The sequence below is a fragment of the Rhinoraja longicauda genome, chromosome 35 (assembly GCF_053455715.1).
Source record: "Rhinoraja longicauda isolate Sanriku21f chromosome 35, sRhiLon1.1, whole genome shotgun sequence".
In the NCBI taxonomy this organism is placed as follows: domain Eukaryota; kingdom Metazoa; phylum Chordata; class Chondrichthyes; order Rajiformes; family Arhynchobatidae; genus Rhinoraja; species Rhinoraja longicauda.
The window spans coordinates 21,218,465-21,238,665 of NC_135987.1; the positions used below are offsets into that span (position 1 = coordinate 21,218,465).

At 47.1% G+C, this 20,201-nt stretch overlaps 1 protein-coding gene across 1 annotated transcript in view; it reads right to left on the reverse strand.

The window, feature by feature from the left end:
* Positions 1–20,201, reverse strand: part of LOC144609902 (neurotrypsin) — a 33,647-nt gene that overhangs the window by 12,392 nt on the left and 1,054 nt on the right. Inside the window, exons 3-8 of the mRNA XM_078428294.1 lie at positions 12,004–12,246; positions 9,623–9,761; positions 8,034–8,212; positions 5,778–5,925; positions 2,596–2,774; positions 121–262 (exon numbers count right to left, since the gene is read on the reverse strand). Of these exons, the coding sequence (XP_078284420.1) occupies positions 121–262; positions 2,596–2,774; positions 5,778–5,925; positions 8,034–8,212; positions 9,623–9,761; positions 12,004–12,246 (1,030 nt within the window). The remainder of the gene's footprint in view (positions 1–120; positions 263–2,595; positions 2,775–5,777; positions 5,926–8,033; positions 8,213–9,622; positions 9,762–12,003; positions 12,247–20,201) is intronic.

Genomic DNA, 20,201 nt, shown 5'->3' on the forward strand with positions numbered 1-20,201 from the left:
TTTCTGCGCTGTATCTCTAAACGAAGTTAAACCGAGGCACCTTCCAAAACCAAGAACTCTACCAGCTAGAAGCACACGAGCAGTGGAAGCATGCGACTGTGACAACAGACAGGAATCTACCTGAGTCCCAGCTGCCTGCAGACAACCTCAGCATTGCGCTCAGTCCACTTGTCATCACACACGGTGCCCCAGACTCCCTTCCGATAGATCTCCAACCTGCCCTCGCTGGAAGCACTGCCCCCCACCAGCCGCACGACTCCGTCTGCAACCAGCACCCAGTGCACAGCCGATGCAAGTTCATGTCACACAGGGGGCAGAAACAAAGAGCTCAATTAGACAATAGTTAGAATTAAAGTCTTAAACCTACACAACACAGAAACAGGCCCTCTGCCAAATTTGTCCATGCCAAACTCTTTGCCTGCACTTAGTCCCACTTGCCTGCCCCAAATCACTCCAAACAATTTGTTATTCAAGGGTGCCACGGTGGCACATCAGTAGAGTTGCTGCCTCACAGCGCCAGAGACCCGGGTTCGATCCTGACTACAGGTGCTGCCTGTACGGAGTTTGGACGTTCTCCCTGTGGCCGCGTGGGTTTCCTTCGGGTGCTTCGGTTTCCTCCCACACTCCAAAGACATACAGGTTTTAGGTTAAATGGCTTTGATAAAGATTGTAAATTGTCCCTAGTGTGTAGGATTGTGTAAGTGTGCAGGGATCGCTGGTTGGCACAGACTCGATGGGCCGAATAGTCTGTTTCCACGCTGTCTCTCTAAAGTGTCTTCAATTATACCTGCGTCAACTACTTCCTCGAGCAGTTCGTCACGAATACACATCACCCTCTGTGTACAAAAGTCGCCCCTTAGTTCCCTTTTAAATCTTTCCTTTAGTTTTAGACCACCTTACTCTGAGGAAAAGACTGTGGATTTACCTTATCCATGCCCACATGATGTATGCCCACCTTTGTAAAGTCACGTCATAACCTCCTACGCTCCAGGGCAGAAAAGCACTACCTATTCAGCCTCTCCGTATAATTCACCACCCAGTAACATACGTACAAACACAAAGTGCTGGAGTAAATCAACAGGACAGGCAGCATCTCTGGAGAGAAGGATTGGGTGACGTTTCGGGTCGAGACCCTTCTTCAGCAGGCTCACCCATTCCTTCTCTCCAGAGATGCTGCCTGTCCCGCTGAATTACTCCAGCATTTTGTGTCTATTTTGGTGTAAACCAGCATCTGCAGTTCCTTCCTAAACATACTTGTAAATCTTCTTTGCATACTTTCCAGTGAATGACATTAAGTAAGAAGTTGTCATTTCAAAATATCTTTAAGTAGAAGCGTTTGACTGTGCAAAGTAACTGACACCCAGCTGCCTGCTGTGTTACTCCAGCACTTTGTGTTCCATGCAAGATTCCAGCATCTGCAGTTCCTCGTATCTACGTATCTACGAGCTTTCTCCTTCTACAAGAACCAAACACAATGCAAGCATTTTCACAAGGATGTTACAAGGTTCGATGTTACTGGGAGAGTAATCAAATAAACGTTTAAACTTAGTCACGCATATGAGATTGGACAAATGGCCAAAATTGTAATCAAATAGGTCAGTTTCAAGTGCTGTCCAGCAAGAGGCAGCTAAACTTTCACTTGACCTTTGCAGGAATCTTGTTTTCTTCATCTCGAAGACCGGTCAGCATTTTACCCAAAGTCAGTTGGATCATTTAATCGTAACGATCAAAAATAGGCGATTGTCTAAATCACTTTAGCAGCAATCTATTTAAAGAGAATTTAATTTGTTTACAGGATCTCTGCTGCAGTTGTGAAGAGATACTGGGGGTGGGTGGAGAGAAGTTGTGGCCATTTGCTGGAGTTTCTCACTCAGAGGTTTCTATGGTTAGGTCTACATGCCAGTCTTCTTTTATGAATGAATAGTTTCAACTAAATTTTAAATTATATTAATCATAGGAAATAAATTGTGGAGCGTTAAATGTGGATCTCAGCAGGTTAAACAGCTGCAGAACTTACTTGAGAATAAATAGCTCTGAGAAATTGGGACAAAGGGCATTCCCTTACAACAGGGAAACAGGCCCTTCGGCCCACCATGTCCATGCTGACCGCTGATTACCCATTTGCACTAAAGCTATGTTATCCCACTTTCTTCTCCACACAGATGTTGATAGTATAGAAAATTATGAGGCATTATTTGTTCCTCTGTTCAGCCACAGCATCGTGCCCTTGCTTAACTACAATACTGACCCTCCCACCTCCCACTCTGACCTTGAATCCTCTTCAAATCCAACATCCCAACGTTGCCAACCCCCACCCCCAGCCCCAGCCCAATGCCACAAGCCAACTCCAGCATTTTGTGTCTACCTGCGGTTTAACTAAGCTCTGTTCCAGTTGCTGGATCTGGTTGCAAGTCCACAAGTGTCTGCTGGTATTGGAGTCTCCTGCTGCTCATCACATCTAGGACTGAATCCTGGTCACTGGGCACGGTTGGAGGGTTTGGGTTTATTTTATTGTACTCCCACCCTCAACACCACCTCTGCCTTTCCACCCAAGGCGATACACATCAGCAGCTCAGAAGCAAAAGATTCAGGTACCTGTAAATGGGTCGCAGGAGACACCAGCATCTTCTGAGTGGTCACAGTTGTGCTGCCCCCAGTTGCTCCTCCTGCACTCGTCCATAGACAGCTCGTTGCCTGTGCATTCAACTTCATCCAACAGGATTGGACCTAAGCCCTGACCAAAATGAGCCCACATCCATGACTTGGCCGTTCCACTGCAGAGGCAAGGGCAAGGAGGGAATAAAGAATCACCAGGACAAAGTGGCAGAGACTGTGTAATACAGATACCCCTTGTTGTAACAGACCATAGAGGGGGTGGCATCTGTTATTGCAGGTTGGCCGCTCTAACCAAGTAAGGGATTCACACCACCCATCTAGTTCATAGACTGAAGAAGAGTCTCGACCCGAAACGTCACCCATTCCTTCTCTCCAGAGATGCTGCCTGACCTGCTGAGTTACTCCAGCATTTTGTGATACCCATCTAGTTCAGAAGTTCTTCGAGCAGAATTAGAGCCATTCGGCCCATCAAGTCTACTCCGCCATTCAATCATGGCTGATCTATCTTTCCCTCTCAACCCCATTCTCCTGCCTTCTCCCCATAACCCCTGACACCCGAACTAATCAAGTATCTGTCAATCTCCGCCTTAAAAATACCCACTGACTTGGCCTCCACAGCATGGCAATGAATTCCACAGATTCACCGCCCTCTGGCTAAATAGGTGGGAAACCCAAAGCCAGCAGCCGTAAGTATTAGGTGGTCACTACGTATGTCCCAGAGGACATCAGCTTGAACATCTTCACCCAAAAAGCAATGAGATAAGGGAATGTTGTAGGAAGGAACTGCAGATGCTGCTTTAAACCCAAGATAACTCAGCGGGTCAAGCAGCATCTCTGGATGAAAGGAATGGGGGACGTTTCGGGTCGAGACCCTTCTTCAGTCTGAGATAAGGGAATATTTGAGGTTAAACTCAATGGGGAGAATGAATATGGAGACTGGGAGAGATGAATTGTGTTGGACAGAGGCCTCTATTGGAACATACACCAACCTAGATCAGTTGTACCCAATTGGCCATCTCTTGGTTCTCACTTCCAAGTTAAACAACGCACTCCAGTGTTTTAGAACATAGAACAGTACAACACAGGAACAGGTCCTTAAACAAGGGGACATAGGTTTAAGGAGAGAGGGAAAAGATTTAAAGGGGATCTGAGAGGCAATCTATTTTACACAGAGTATTATGGAATGAGCTGCCAGAGGGAATAGATAAGGTGCAATAACAGTATTTAAAAGACATTTGATCAGGTACACATATAGGAAAGGTTATGGGGAAGAGGGGGTGAATGCAGGAAGTGTGACCAGCAAGGTCAGCACCTTATTGGGCATTGGAAATGGGCTGAGAGCCTGAAGCCATGCTATGTAACTCTATGAATCTAAAAGATGCTGATGGTTCAAAGTGAGGACTTCATTTGTGCCATTACTTTTACTTTTGTACTTCGATGCTAAATATTACATACATATTATTTTGCAAATGTGCAGCATTTATTTGCAATTTGCAAATCTTGAACAGCTATTTTTGTGACAGATGCCGTGAATAAAAGCAATAGACAATAGGTGCAGGAGTAGGCCATTCGGCCCTTCGAGCCAGCACCACCATTTAATGTGATCATGGCTGATCATTCTCAATCAGTACCCCGTTCCTGCCTTCTCCCCATACCCCCTGACTCCACTGTCCTTAAGAGCTCTATCTAGCTCTCTCTTGAATGCATTCAGAGAATTGGCCTCCACTGCCTTCTGAGGCAGAGAATTCCACAGATTCACAACTCTCTGACTGAAAAAGTTTTTCCTCATCTCCGTTCTAAATGGCCACCCCTTATTCTTAAACTGTGGCTTCTTGTTCTGGACTCCCCCAACATTGGGAACATGTTTCCTGCCTTTAACGTGTCCAACCCCTTAATAATCTTATATGTTTCGATAAGATCCCCTCTGATCCTTCTAAACTCCAGTGTATACAAGCCTAGCCGCTCCAGTCTTTCATTCCGGGAATTAACCTAACAGTTCTGTAGCTGGTTTCCTGTCATTTAACCAAAAATATTCAGTTAATTCACCAGCATTCCCGAAATCCCTGTTGGGTCATAATCACGCATGATGTCAACCATGAAGTGTTGAAATGTTGGTCAGACAAGGGGAAGGTTGCACCAGGGGAAAGAGGCATGTAATGCTGCCTCAGCCAACATTGTTAGCTTAGAGATACAACGTGGAAACAGGCCCTTCATCCCACAGAGTCCGGATTGACACCATCCGACACACACACTAGGGACAATTTACATTTATACCAAGCCTATTTTCCTATAAACCTTTACGTCTTTGGAGTGTGGGAGAAAACCAAAGATCTTGGAGAAATCCCACGGGTCACGGGGAGAACGTACAAACTCCGTACAGACAGCGCCTGTAGTCGGGATCGAACCCGGGACTCCGGCGCTGCAGGCACTGTAAGGCAGCAACTCTACCACTGCGCCACCGTGCCACCCCTGAATTACTTTTTGCATTTCTTTCATTCATTTGTTCTATATCTCTCTATATCACCCTCTATATCCCTCGTTTCCCTTTCCCCTGACTCTCAGTCTGAAGAAGGGCCTCAACCCAAAACGTCACCCATTCCTTCTCTCCAGAGATGCTGCCTGATCCTCTGAGTTACTCCAGCATTTTGTGTCCATCTTCGGTTTAAACCTGCATCTGTTGTTCCTTCCAACCCAACATGATTACATTTCCATAGAATGTTTGCAAGAAGCATGGGATATAATATGAGCCTGAGGGGCAACGTTTTCACACAGAGGGTGGTGGATGTACGGAACGGGCTGTCAGAGAAAGTAGTTGAGATAGACTCAATCACATTTAAAAGACATTTAGACAGGTACGTGCACAGGAAAGGATTAGAGGGATACCAGGCAAAAGCAATCAACTGGGCTGATGGCTTCTTAAACTCAGGCATGAGTTGACTTTGTTCTTGCCCTTGTCATTGGGCCCTGACCACCTGATGGACATTGGAGGCAATTTTTCCAAGTGTGTCTGGGCATTTTTCAAACATGTGATAAAGCCAACCTGTAATCTTGTCTTGTCTTTCCGCTGGCTGGATCGCACGCAACCAAAGCTTTTCACTGTACCTCGGTGCACGTGACAATGAACTGAAGCTGAAGCCTTGTAACAGGCAGCGTTACCGCACCTTAAACCCATCTGCCTGCAGACCACCTCCGCATCCCCGTCGTCCCACTGGTCATCACACACTGTGCCCCACTGGTCGCGGTGGAAGACCTCCACACGCCCTTCATAGTGCTCCACGCCTCCCACCAGGCGGATGGCCATCACCGAACCTGCTCTTGAGCAAAGCAAAGCAAAGCACCCACTTTTAAACGGCACTCTGAGCAGTGCAGACCCATCACCCACTACAGAGCCGTCCTGACCTACCATCTACCTCATTGGAGACCCTCGGGCTATCTTTAATCGGACTTCACCTTGCACTAAACATTGTTCCCTTTATCCTGTATCTGTACACAGTGGACGGCTCGATTGCCTGCTCTCCAGTCAGCGAAAAGACTGTACATGATTACTACATAGAAACATAGAAAATAGGTGCAGGAGTAGGCCATTCGGCCCTTCGAGCCTGCACCGCCATTCAATATGATCATGGCTGATCGTCCAACTCAGTATCCTGTACCTGCCTTCTCTCCATATCTCCTGATCCCTTTAGCCACAAGGGTCACATCTAACTCTCTCTTAAATATAGCCAATGAACTGGCCTCAACTACCTTCTGTGGCAGAGAATTCCACAGATTCACCACTCTCTGTGTGAAAAAAAACTTTCTCATCTCGGTACTAAAAGACTTCCCCCTTATCCTTAAACTGTGACCCCTTGTTCTGGACTTCCCCAACATCGGGAACAATCTTCCTGCATCTAGCCTGTCCAACCCCTTAAGAATGTTGTAAGTTTCTATAAGATCCCCCCTCAATCTTCTAAATTCCAGCGAGTACAAGTCGAGTCTATCCAGTCTTTCTTCATATGAAAGTCCTTCCATCCCAGGAATCAATCTGGTGAACCTTCTCTGTACTCCCTCTGTACCGAGCTGTCCACATTACAGATTCAGGATAAAGATTATAATGTTTAGTGCAAGATAAAGTCTGATAAGGTCCGATTAATGGTAGTTCGAAGTGCTCCAATGAGGTAGATGGGAGGTCATGACTGCTCCCTGGTTGGTGGTAGGATGGTTCAGTTGCCTGATAACAGCTGGGAAAAAACTCTCCCTGAATCAGGAAATATGCATTTTCAAATTTCTGAACCTCTTGCCTGATGGGAGAGGGGAGAAGAGGGAGTGACCGAGGTGAGACTGGACCTTGATTATGTTGCTGGCCTTGCTGAGGCAGCGTGAAGTGTAGATGGACAAATGGTTTGGGTACATATGACAATGAAACTTTCTTGAGTCTCATTAATAGATCAGGGAGTTCTCCCAAAGTTCTCCCAATATTCTTTCCATATCCGTGCAGCATCTGTCACATGTCCCGGCTGTTTGCAGGCGGTTTCTGTCTCACTGTGCCTGGTACACACCAGACATTACAACAGTGCAGTCTCACAGTATGTGACTGGCTGTGAGAACTGAGGGTGAGAACTTTAACAATCAGTGTGTTTTGGGGCAGGAGACCAATGTGGGCGAACGTGCTCAGGGGCTATGGTGAATGCAACTTTGGATAACAACAAGCTGCTTCCCAGTTCTTTGTCTGATCAGAGTGAAAAGTATTTTTTACACAGAGTGGTTGGCACTGGGATTGCACTGCCAGTGGAGATGTGGAATCAGATAGAAAACACTGTGATGAAGAAGCATTTAGGCAGACACCAGACATAGAAGGATATGGCCCTAATGCAGGCAGGTGCGATTAGTGTAGATGGTAGGGGTTGCCAACTATCTCACTCCCAAATACGGGACAAGGTGACGTCACCGCCCCGCGCCCCACGTGACCTCACCCAGCCAGCGGCCACGTGCTCCCGCTCCACCAATGGCGGCCGCCCCGGCCGGGAGGCGGGTTGCTATGCAATCTCCGTTAGGCGAACGCACTCGGCCCTGCTCCCCGAACACACTCCATTAGCCTACAGTGGCTCGTTGGCTGACAGCGGCCCCCGGGCCTAATATGGGACAAGGGCGGTCCCGTAGGGGATAAACCAATTTAGCCCAAAATAAGGGATGTCCCGGCTAATACGGGACAGTCGGCAACCTTGGTAGATGGGCATAAAGGTGGGCATGAACATGTTGGGCAGAAGGGCCTGTTTCCATGCTGTCCCACTGTACAACCATTGAGTTGACAGGTTGGGTCATGGTTAGATACCTCAGGCAGGTGGTGGCACCTGCAACATATAATGGTGAAAACTCTCAGCCATCCAAGTCCATTCACTTCAGTTAAAATGGCCGAGGAGTTTATTTCCAAAGTTTACCTTCTGGTAGTCCACACACAACGCCAGCATGGTGGTGCTGCCCGCAGGTACCGCCTGCCATCGTGCTGTGTCTGCACTGGACCAAGGACACCTCATCCCCACGACAGTCAACCACAGCCATGTGTACGGGTCCCAGCCCAGCGCCAAAGGGAGAATGCCTCTTGCCAACGCCTATTTCACTGTGAATGGAAGCGGTGGAGGAGAAAGGAGGGGTGGGTGGGGAGGAAAGAGTTAAAGGTGACAGTGGGATAGAGGAGGAAGGAAGGAGGAAGGGAGGAGGAAGGAAGGAGGAAGTGCAAAGGCAGAGGAACAAAAGAAGCGACGAAAGATTATTCTATAAATTGAATTGTTTGTCCTGCATTATTATACAATTAATTTTCTCTGCACCTTATTTGTGGTGTGTTGATCAACAATTGTTTTGACTCAGTTGGTGAAATCTTTTAATAAACATATTACCAACTATGATGCAGTCTAAGATGTTAATGACCTTAAAAATAGCCTGCAAGGAAATGAAGTGTGGCGAATGAGCACTGTGGCTCAGGGCACCTCCTTGTGTTATTTTAATCCTATTGACAATCACGGAACTCCTGATGTGACCATATTGAAAGGAGACCACAACCTTTGTGCTTTCCCCTGAAGCCCTGCATGCCACTGATCTTCCCTACAATATGATGATAATTATAATCCAAGGCAGCATAATTATGCAGCTGGTAGAGCTGATGCCTCATCGTGCCCGATACGGGACAGTTGGCAACTCTATTCCATACTGCAGTTAGTGAAATGGTATGAAACTACAATGCCTTGAAGCAACCATTTACTGCAGACGACCACTATTACACAAACGACACACCTGAACTACTAACTCTCTCCCACACCGTTCATCGTGTTGCCTGACCTGCCATTTCACTTCCTGCGTTTGCTACTTAAATTTTGGTCTTTTCTGTACCTGCTTCATTGCACTTGGAGATAGACACAAAATGCTGGAGTAACTCAGCAGGACAGGCAGCATCCAGAGATGCTGTCTGACCCCCTGAGTTACATAGAAACATAGAAAATAGGTGCAGGAGTAGACCATTCGGCTTTTCGAGCCAGCACCGCCATTCAATATGATCATGGCAGATCATTCAAAATCAGTACCTGTTCCTGCTGTCACCCCATATCCCTTGATTCCATTAGCCCAAAGAGCTGTATCTAACTCTCTCTTGAATACATTTCCAGCTCCAGTATTTTCAGGTCGAGATCGTGCTTCCTATCCCGTCTCTCCAGAGATGCTGCCTGTCCCGCTGAGTTACTCCAGCTTTTTGTGTCTATCTTTGGTTCAAACCAGCGACTGCATTGCACTTGAACCCAACTTCAGGCAAACTTTCATCTGGAAAGACCAAAGCCCACCAAGTGACACATCCTTCAACGCTGTAATCAGCACACTTCCTGCTGTGGAGGATTTAAATCACTTTGTACAAAGTGATTAAACGGTGAGCTTCTCGATGACAGGATCTGTACATTGTTCAGGATGTTTTGTCCAGTCTTGGCAACAAGTTTAATTACTGTGCTGGGGATCATTGGTGGGTGGGTTGCTGCAAGGTTCCTACCTCAGGCCGAGTTGGTGGCATGTCACAGAGGCATCTCTGCTGTCCCACGTCGTGTCACAGATCGCACCCCATTCTCCATCCCAAAATAACTCCACCCTTCCCTCACGGTGGGTGGCTCCTCCAGTCAGTCGTACGGCACCTTCCAAATACAAACAAAGGGCAGATCCATTATATTCCTTTCGAAGGTATTACAAAAGGAGTAACTCAGCGGGTCAGGCAGCACCTCAGGAGAGAAGGAATGGGTGACGTTTTGGGTCGAGACCCTTCTTCAGACTGAAGTCAGACAAAGCACAAGGAACTGCAGATGCTGGAATCTTGAACAAAACACTAAGTGCTGGAGGGACTCAGTCGGTCAGGCAGCATCTCGGGAGGGAGATGGAAGGAACGGTCCCTTCTTCTAACTCAGAAGAAGATTCCCGACCCATAACATTGTCTGGCCATCTCCCTCCGCAGATGCTGCCTGACCCGCTGAGTTCCTCCAGCACTTCATGCTTTGCCCAAAGGTGCAAAGCCAAATGAGTTTGAGTTTCGTTTATTTGTTTATTGTCACGTGTACGGAGGTACGGTGAAAAGATGCTGGATTGCTGCTGGGAGACAGAAGTAAGTTATATCATTTAAATCTGAGAAAAATTAAAACATCTGGATCATTTTTTTAAAAAGTTGGTGCAGGTGAATTAAAAACTTTAAAAAACATTCTCCAAAATGTAGGAACTGCGAGCACATTGCAGTTTTTCTCGCACCCTGTGAAGGGCGCTGAATAACTGCACTAAGTATCGCACTTTAGGGAAGCACTTCGAGGTGGCCTCTCATCACTGCCAGGAGTGGTCTGTAGCTGATTCAGTTCTGACTGCTTCCTCACGCTGGTAGAAGCTTGAACATATAGACAGAGGGCAAGTACAGAAATTAATCACCCGCCGTTGTCTTTACAAACTTCATTAAGAATACACAAGGCCAGTGAAGCAGGGGAGAGTGTCTGTGGATGGCCATATATCTGCCACACGATCATCAGCAACTTGCATAGGATGACATTGAATTTAGACTTTATTTCCAGCTGCTACGGTCAGGCAAACGCCTCCGCTGTCACGCTGTGAGGATGAGACAGAGTTTCGTCCCACAGGCCATCAGGACTGTTAACTTTCATATTACCAGGGACTAATTTAATTTGCTGTATTTATTTATTTTTTGTGTTAAAAAATATATATAATTCTATTCTGTTTTGTAGTTTAGCACAATCTGCAGGCATTGCCACTTTCATTTCACTGCACATCTTGTATATGTATGTGACAAATAAACTTGACTTGACTATTTTAGACTTTGGAGATAGTGCCAATACTGGCCATTCGGCCCACCGAGTCCGTGCCTCCCAGCGATCATCGCGTCCAGCAGCACTATCCTACACACTAGGGATTCATTATAATTTTACCCAAGACAATTAGCCAACACAAAACCATACGTCTTTGGACTGTGGGAAGAAACCGGAGCACCCGGAGAAAACCTACGTGATCATAGGGTGGACATGCAAACTCCGTACTGACAGCACCCGTAGTCAGGATCGAACCTGGGTCTCTGGCGCTGTGAGGCAGCAACTCTACCACTGCACCACTCTGCCGAATTGAAAACACGACCACCCCATCTACCTGTGATGCTACCTTCAAGGAACCATGCACCTGCACTCCTCGATCCCTCTGCTCCACAACACTCCCCACAGCCCTACCACTCACTGTGTAAGTCCTGCCCATGTTAGACTTTCCAAAATGCATCACCCCACATTTCTCTGTATTAAATTCCATCAACCATTCCTCAGCCCACCTGGCCAACCGATCACGATCCTGCTGCAATCTTTGACAACCATCTTCACTGTCTATAAGACCTTGCACTTTTGTATCATGTGCAAATTTGCAGGCTTTCATCAGTTGTACATGCGGGGGTCATAAGGGATAGGAATAGAATTAGGCCATTCGGCCCATCAAGTCTACTCCGCCATTCAATCATGGCTGATCTATCTTTCCCTCCTAACCCCATTCTCCTGCCTTCTCCCCATAACCCCTGACACTTGTACTGGGCGCAGCGGTAGAGTTGCTGCCTTACAGCGAATGCAGCGCCACAGACCCGGGTTCGATCCCGACTACAGGTGCCGTCTGTACGGAGTTTGTACATTCTCCCCGTGACCGTGTGGGTTTTCTCCGAGATCTTCCGTTTCCTCCCACACTCCAAAAACGTACAGGTTTGTAGGTTAATTGGCTTGGTGTAAGTGTAATTGTCCCTTGTGTGTGCAGGACAGTGTAGTGTGCAGGGATCGCTGGTCGGTGCGGACTCGGTGGGCCTGTTTCTGCGCTGTATCTCTAAACTAAACTAATGTTGAGGATGTGTGGAGCTCTCACCGTGACTGCAGTCACACTCGGCCCAGCTGATGGAGCCACTGGGCCTCCTGTAGAAGCACCATGGGGCCGCCGTACTGTCGGGGTTACGGCAGAGGTTATGGTCCCCGAGACCGCGGTGCGGATACTGCTCCACATAGTCCGGGAACTCGGTCCACCGCAGGCACGCCTGGCCGGTCACCGTGACTGCCGCTGACCCCGTGTAGAGGCCCTGCTCCGTTACCCCACTCGCACACGGGCTGGACGCTGCAAACAAGAAGCACAATCACTGGCTGCTCCTCCATGTCACGGAACATCTACGCCCCCCGGGCACATGGGGCAATACGGACAGACCTGGACAAAACAAAGGGTCACAACAGGCCCCAGGCGGAAATACAGGGCAAGATACACAAGCTCATTATCTACAGCACTGACACACCTGCTCACCATTACACTACTGACACACCCGCTCACCATGACACGACTGACACACCTGCTCACCATGACATGACTGACACACCCACTCACGGTCTACAATGTGACACACCTGCTCACTATCTACACTGTGACACACCTGCTCACCATGACATTACTGACACACCCGCTCACCATGACACTACTGACACACCCGCTCATGGTCTACACTGTGACACACCTGCTCACTGTCTACATTGTGACACACCTGCTCACTGTCTACACTGTGACACACCAGCTCACGGTCTATACTGTGACACACCAGCTCACTATCTACACTGTGACACACCTGCTCACTATCTACATTGTGACACACCAGCTCACTATCTACATTGTGACACACCTGCTCACTGTTTACACTGCTGGCCAAGAGTCAAAAATATTTAATTGTTATATGCACTGTATAACAATATTTAAAAGACATTTGGACAGGTATATGGATAGGAAAGGTTTAGAGGAAGATGGGCCAAACTCTGGCTCGAAGGGCCGAATGGCCTACTCCTGCACCTATTGTCTAGTGTAGATGGGGCATGTTGGTTGGTCGGTGTGGGTGTTGGGCTGAAGGGCCTGTTTCTGAATTGTATGACTATGACTCTACCAGCCTGACATCAGTATTGGGGTAATAACTTGTACATTATTAAAAAAATAAACATTTAGAGAGGCACAGATTAGTCGAGGACAATCAGCAGAGATGTATTGAGAGAAGGTTGCCTTTAAATGATTCAACCTAAGTTTTTGAGGAAGTAATTAGGATTGATGGGGACAGTTAATTCCATGTACAGATTTTTGCCAAGTGCAACTTGGCAGATTGCACAAAGTAACAGCTCGTGGGATTCATGAGAAGGTGGAACATTGAAGGAAGAGCTGTCCTGGAGGCAGAGAGAGGTGATTGGTGATCAATGACAGGTCCAGTGACTGGATCCCTTTATTCGCAGGCTGTGTGTTAATGACATGGACATTGTCAGAGGTTCGCTGATGATAGAAACGTTGGCAGTGTGGCAAACATTCTACTCTGGACTGCAGGAGGAGATCATTGGAGAATTGGACGTAAAAATGACAAATGGAATCCAGTTTGGAGAAGAGTTAGTTCATGCATTGGGAGAGTGCAAATAAGGCAAGGTGGAATACCGTAAGGAGCAGACAGATCTCGGAGTGCATACCCTCAGGTCTCTGAATGGAGTAGGTAGGAAAGGCGATTAAGGAGAAATATAGAGACTTGACTTTATTGATCACAGCTGAGAGTTATCTGATCAACAGTTTAGCAAAGATAGAGTCCTGCAGCATGGAAACAGGCCCTTCAACCCAACTTACCCATACCGACCTACCTGTATCATCTACACTAGTCCCACCTGCCTGCATTTGGCCCATATCCCTCTAAACCTATCCTGTCCATGTACCTCTCTAAATGTTTCTTAAAAATTGGGATAGTCCCAGCCTCAACTACCTCCTCCGGCAGCTCGTTCCATGCACCCACCACCTTTTGTGAGGAAAAAAACATTTGTTGAGGAAAAGCTGCTTTGGTGAAGTCTACTGTTCAAGAACTCCAATAATTGCACGTTTGTATTGATCTGTCATTGGGCTTATTTATAGTACGGTTTTACCGGCTTGGATGGGAAACAAATAATTTGACTGCACCTAGGAACTGTACATCTGACAACAAAATATCATTGAACTCATTGTTTGAGATTTCTGAGTATGCAAGTGTCAAAGTCCAAGTATTAAGAAGGGTCACGACTAAAATTGCCATGTGTCCATTCGCTCTCCAGATGTTGCCTGACCCGATGAGTTCCTCCAGCACTTTGTGCTTCATAGAAACATAGAAAATAGGTGCAGGAGTAGGCCATTCGGCCCTTCGAGCCTGCACCGCCATTCAATATGATCATGGCTGATCATCCAGCTCAGTAGCCTGTACCTGCTTTCTCTCCAGACCCCCTGATCCCTTTAGCAAAAAGGGCCACATCTAACTCCCTCTTAAATATAGCCAATGAACTGGCCTCAACTACCTTCTGTGGCAGAGAATTCCACAGACTCACCACTCTCTGTGTGAAGAAATGTTTTCTCATCTCGGTCCTAAAAGACTTCCCCCTTATCCTTAAGCTGTGACCCCTGGTTCTGGACTCCCCCAGCATCGGGAACAATCTTCCCGCATCTAGCCTCTCCAACCCCTTAAGAATTTTATATGTTTTATAAAACAAATATGTCACTCAACTGTTTCAGAGAAACAGAAGATGGAAACAAAAAGTTGGAGTAACTCAGCAGGTCAGACAGCATCTCTGGAGAAAAGGAATAGGTGATGTTTCAGTTCAAAACCCTTCATCAGACTGAGAGTCGGGGGAAAGGGAAACGAGAGATACAGACGGTGATGTAAAGAGATAAGGACATTTGCCAATCTTGGGGCAGGTTCTGCACTGCCTTGCCTCGCCCTTTGACACTGAGCTCTCTGGAGATCTCAACTCCTGGCACTGCCATTAGAGGGCCATCCCCACCAAGAGCTTTCCAAGTAACTACTCCTCTCTGAGCAAATAAGCAGTTGCAGTCCTAGCTTATCACAGCACAGTAGACTTGCTGCTTTACAGTGCTTGCAGCGCCAGAGACCCGGGTTTGATCCCGACTGCGGGCGCCGTCTGTACGGGGTTTGTACGTTCTCCCCGTGACCATGTGGGATTTCTCCGAGATCTTCGGTTTCCTCCCACACTCCAAAGACGTGCAGGTTTGTAGGTTAATTGGCTTGGTATAAATGTAAATTGTGCCTAGTGTGTGTAGGATCGTGTTAATGTGCGGGGATCGCTGGTCGGCGCGGATTCAGTGGGCCAAAGGGCCTGTTTCCACTAAACTAAAACTAAAGAATATTTTCACAGTTTCACAGTGACTCAGTTACTCAGGCAGGACGTTTGATTTACACTGAGTGGATATGGATCAAATGACTGTAAATCTTCGGGCACAGAACTAATAGATGCTCTTTGTTAAAATGGAAAGAGTTAGAAAAGTAACGAGGCAGACATTTCCCAGATTATAAACCTGCATCAATATATGGACCTGAAACGTCGCCCATTCCTTCTCTCCAGAGATGCTGCCTGACCCGCTGAGTTACTCCAGCTTTTTGTGTCTACCTTCAATATATGGAATACACACATTTTTAATATATTCAACAATAATGTGTGAAAATATTCTCCATATCCCCACTGTGTGAAGAAAATGATGAGGAAAGATGATCATTTTGGTTGAGAATGTCAATTATATGAAGAAGTATTTGCTGCAAATGTGGGAGGAAACCGGAGCACCCAGAGAAAACCCACGCAGTCACAGGGAGAATGTACAAACTCCATACAGACGGCACCTGTAGTCAGTATTGAACACGGGTCCCTGGCACTGTTAAGAAGCAATTCTAACGCTGCGCCACCGTGCCACAAAGACAATATGGACCAAACATCAACATTAAAATCTTGCAGCTATTCCAATAACTCCTCACCCCACTCCCTGCTGACTGAGACTATGCAGAATATCAGCATGCAGGGAGCTGAAATGTCCTGTCCTAGGCAAGACTTCCTCTGCGACATCTTATAATAAACACCAAGGCAAACAGTGGTGTATAAATGGCATACGCTGTGCATTGAAATACACTCAGATATGTTGCCAATTCACATTGTATTTCCTTTAACAATGCTGCCACTCATTTCGAGCGGGCTAAAATGTAAAAGCAAGAATGTAAAGCTGAGGCTTTAGCAGATGCTGGTGAGAGCACATTTGGATACGTGAGCAGTTCTGGGCCCTACATCTGAGGAGGGATCTGCTGGCTCTGGATAGGGTCCAGAGGAGGTTTATGAGAATGATCCTCAGGATGATGGGGATAATGAGGTGCGTTCGAAATCTCTTGGCCTGAACTTGCTGGACGCAAATGAAGCAATGTTTCATTTTGAGCCGTCTGGCAATAAAACGCACTTGTCTGGTGGGTACCAACAGAATTGACTCTTAATCTGGCCTGTTCACCAGCTCTAAAGAAGCGCTATCTAAACCCCCACAGCCAGCCCTGCAACAAATGCCATTCCATTCTGTGTGTGTCGAGTTGGCTTGGCATCTTGCTAAAGCACTTGGGTTTATGCCAACTAGCAGAGAGTGTTACTCATGCCAGTGGGTGTCTGATGTCAGACTGGCGCTGAGCCAGGCAGCGGGCAAAAGGCTCGATCTTGGAGGAAGGGTCATTCTCCAGCCTAAAGCCATTCCAGACTAAATCATTCAGAAGAAGGGTCTCGACCCGAAACGTCACCCATTCCTTCCCTCCAGAGATGCTGCCTGTCCCGCTGAGTTACTGCAGCACTTTGTGTCTACCGTCATTTTCCAGCTATCGATTTCATAGAGTCATACAGCATAGCGACAGGCCAATTAGCCCACTGAGTCCAGGCCAAATACCTATCCATACTCATCCCATTTCCCAGCCTAAAGCCACGTCTTCCATGTCATGGTACTTCAAATGTTCATCCAACATCTCAGATGCTGTGGGAAACCCTCCATCCTCCCCTTCAGTTCGTGCACCCCAGACTCCAACCACCTACTGGGCAAAAACTAGTCTTCATCAACCTGTGTAGGAAGGAACTGCAGATCCAAAGATAGACACAAAATGCTGGAGTAGCCCAGCAGGACAGGCAGCATCTCTGGAGCAAAGGAATGGGTGACGTTTCGGGTTGAGACCCTTCTTCACACCTCACCCCTCCATACCTCTCATTTCCTTCTTGGTTCTTGGTCCTCCAAAATATTCCAAATGGAATTTAAACTCTCCCCTGACTCTCAGACTGAAAGGTCTCGACCTGAAACGTCACCCATTCCTTCTCTCCAGAGATGCTGCCTGTCCCGCTGAGTTACTCCAGCACTCTGTGTTTGTCTTCGGTTTGGACCAGCATCTGCAGTTCCTTCCTGCACATTTCCTGAGCCCCACCATCAGGTGGTGACAACTGCCGATGGGAGTGGAGGGGAAGGAAGACAAGGTTGGGATGTTTAACCCTGGTGGGCAGGATCTTGTCTACGTGTCAGTCTGAGCATGATATTCTGCAATTGATTGCCAGTCGCACTGGTTCAGGTCTGGATTGCTGGAGGTCAGACCAGGGATCAATTTAACGGCCAAGAATTCAAAAGCCGAGTTTCACTAAAAAGGAGATTTCCACAAAATGCTGGAGTAACTCAGCGGGACAGGCAGCATCTTTGGAGAGAAGGAATGGGTGATGTTATAGACAATAGACAATAGGTGCAGGAGGAGGCCATTTGGCCCTTCGAGCCAGCACCACCATTCAATGTGATCATGGCTGATCATTCTCAATCAGGACCCCATTCCTGCCTTCTCCCCATACCCCCTGATTCCGCTATCCTTAAGAGCTCTATCCAGCTCTCTCTTGAATGCATTCAGAGAATTGGCCTCCACTGCCTTCTGAGACAGAGAATTCCACAGATTCACAACTCTCTGACTGAAAAAGTTTTTCCTCATCTCCGTTCTAAATGGCCTACCCCTTATTCTTAAACTGTGGCCCCTTGTTCTGGACTCCCCCAACATTGGGAACATGTTTCCTGCCTCTAACGTGTCCAACCCCTTAATAATCTTATACGTTTCGATAAGATCTCCTCTCATCCTTCTAAAATGTGATGTTTTGGGTGGAGACCATAAATGAGTGTCCCTGTCTATCTCAGCTCTTCACTCTGACAAACAACCATCTTCAGTCTGTCAGCATTTATCAAAGCTCCTCCGTTCTATTTCCGGATCTGAATGCCAAGGCACTGTGACCTGGAGTCAGTCCACAATCTGCTTCACGCTGGGAAACAAACCGTATTCTGGTATCGTATGCAGGCAGTGACTCCAGCTGACCTCTGCTCTGCAGTAAAGCTCTTAATAAGAAACAATGAGCCGTGTTTGAATTAAAGGCGAGGGTAGGTTGCTTTTTTGATAAGCAAGGTGACAGGCTGCCAGGGGGTAAACATGCAGAGTTGAAATTACAATCAAGCCAGCAACTCCCAAAACACAGAACTCAGCGGGTCAAGCAGCATCTGTGGAGGGAAACGGACAGATGACGTTTGGACTGGGACCTTTCTTGGGTCTATGTGGTTCTGCCTGTGGGATTGGTCAGTGTGTGTGTGTGTGTGTGTGTGTGTTGGTCAGTGTATGTGTGTGGGGCAGTGTGTGTGCGTAGGCCTGTGTGTGTGTGTGTGTGTGTGTGTGTGTGTATGTGAGTGTGTGCATAGGCCTGTGTGTGTGTGTGTGTGTGTGTGTGTGTGTGTATGTGAGTGTGTGCATAGGCCTGTGTGTGTGTGTGTGTGTGTGTGTGTGTGTGTGCGTGTGTGTGAGAGAGTCGATGTGCTGTGTATAAGTGAGTGCAGGTGTGGTGCTGTGAATGAGGTCACTGCATCTGTGGAACTGCGGGAAATGAGGAAACCATTCAGCTCCTCAGATCACTTTCCCCTTCTACCAAATTGCTCCTAGAAATGCAACCAATTTAAATCACGTCTATCATTTAATCTCCCACTGAGAAGCACTGTTCCAGGCAGTAAACACACCCACACACGCCCGGCTTCCTGCTCTGCTCTCCCAAGGAGTATTGAGGCAACATTCTGTGTTGCAGTTTAAAAAAAAGAACATTTTTCGTCCCAACAATGATTGCTTGGAATGGAGTGAGATAGACATTAGACAATAGGTGCAGGAGGAGGCCATTCGGCCCTTCGAGCCTGTACGCACCGCCATTCAATGTGATCATGGCTGATCATTCTCAATCAGTACCCCGTACCTGCCTTCTCCCCATACCCCCTGACTCCGCTATCCTTAAGAGCTCTATCCAGCTCTCTCTTGAATGTATTCAGAGAATTGGCCTCCACTGCCTTCTGAGGCAGAGAATTCCACAGATTCACAACTCTCTGACTGAAAAAGTGTTTCCTCATCTCAGTTCTAAATGGCCTACCCCTTATTCTTAAACTGTGGCCCCTGGTTCTGGACTCCCCCAACATTGGGAACATGTTTCCTGCCTCTAACGTGTCCAACCCTTTAATAATCTTATACGTTTCGATAAGATCTCCTCTCATCCTTCTAAATTCCAGTGTATACAAGCCTAGTCTCCAGGTTTCTTCTCTGGGTGTCCAAATTAGAGAATTAGAGACTCAACCTCCCTTTATCATTTTGTTCATTCACGAATCAGTTCAAATCAATAAAATATAAAACAATAATAAATTTACCACCCTGTCTCCGAGCGATATTCACTGTGAAACATTCTGAGATTTGCAAGCGGTTTTACTCTGCAGTAACATTTCAGATTGCCATCACTTTGAGATGGTTTTGGGAAGTATACAGATGCATGATTATTTTCTGTGGGAAGGAACTGCAGATGCTGGTTTAAATCGAAGACAGACACAAAATGCTGGAGTCACTCAGCGGGTCAGGCACCATCTCTGGAGGGAAGGAATGGGTGACGTTTCGGGTCGAGACCCTTCTTCACACTGAAGGGTCGAGGGAGCAGAGAGAAATCTGAAGAAGGGTCTCGATCCCAAAACGCCGCCCATTCCTTCTCTCCAGAGATGCTGACTATTTTCTTACAGGTAGTAAATAATGACCGATGGCGTTTAAAGTGAACCCCTGAGACAGACTACCTACTTGGTAGACGGTTAAAGTGAACCCCTGAGACAGACTACCTACCTGGTAGACGTTTAAAGTGAACCCCTGAGACAGACAACCTACCTGGTAGACGGTTAAAGTGAACCCCTGAGACAGACTACCTACTTGG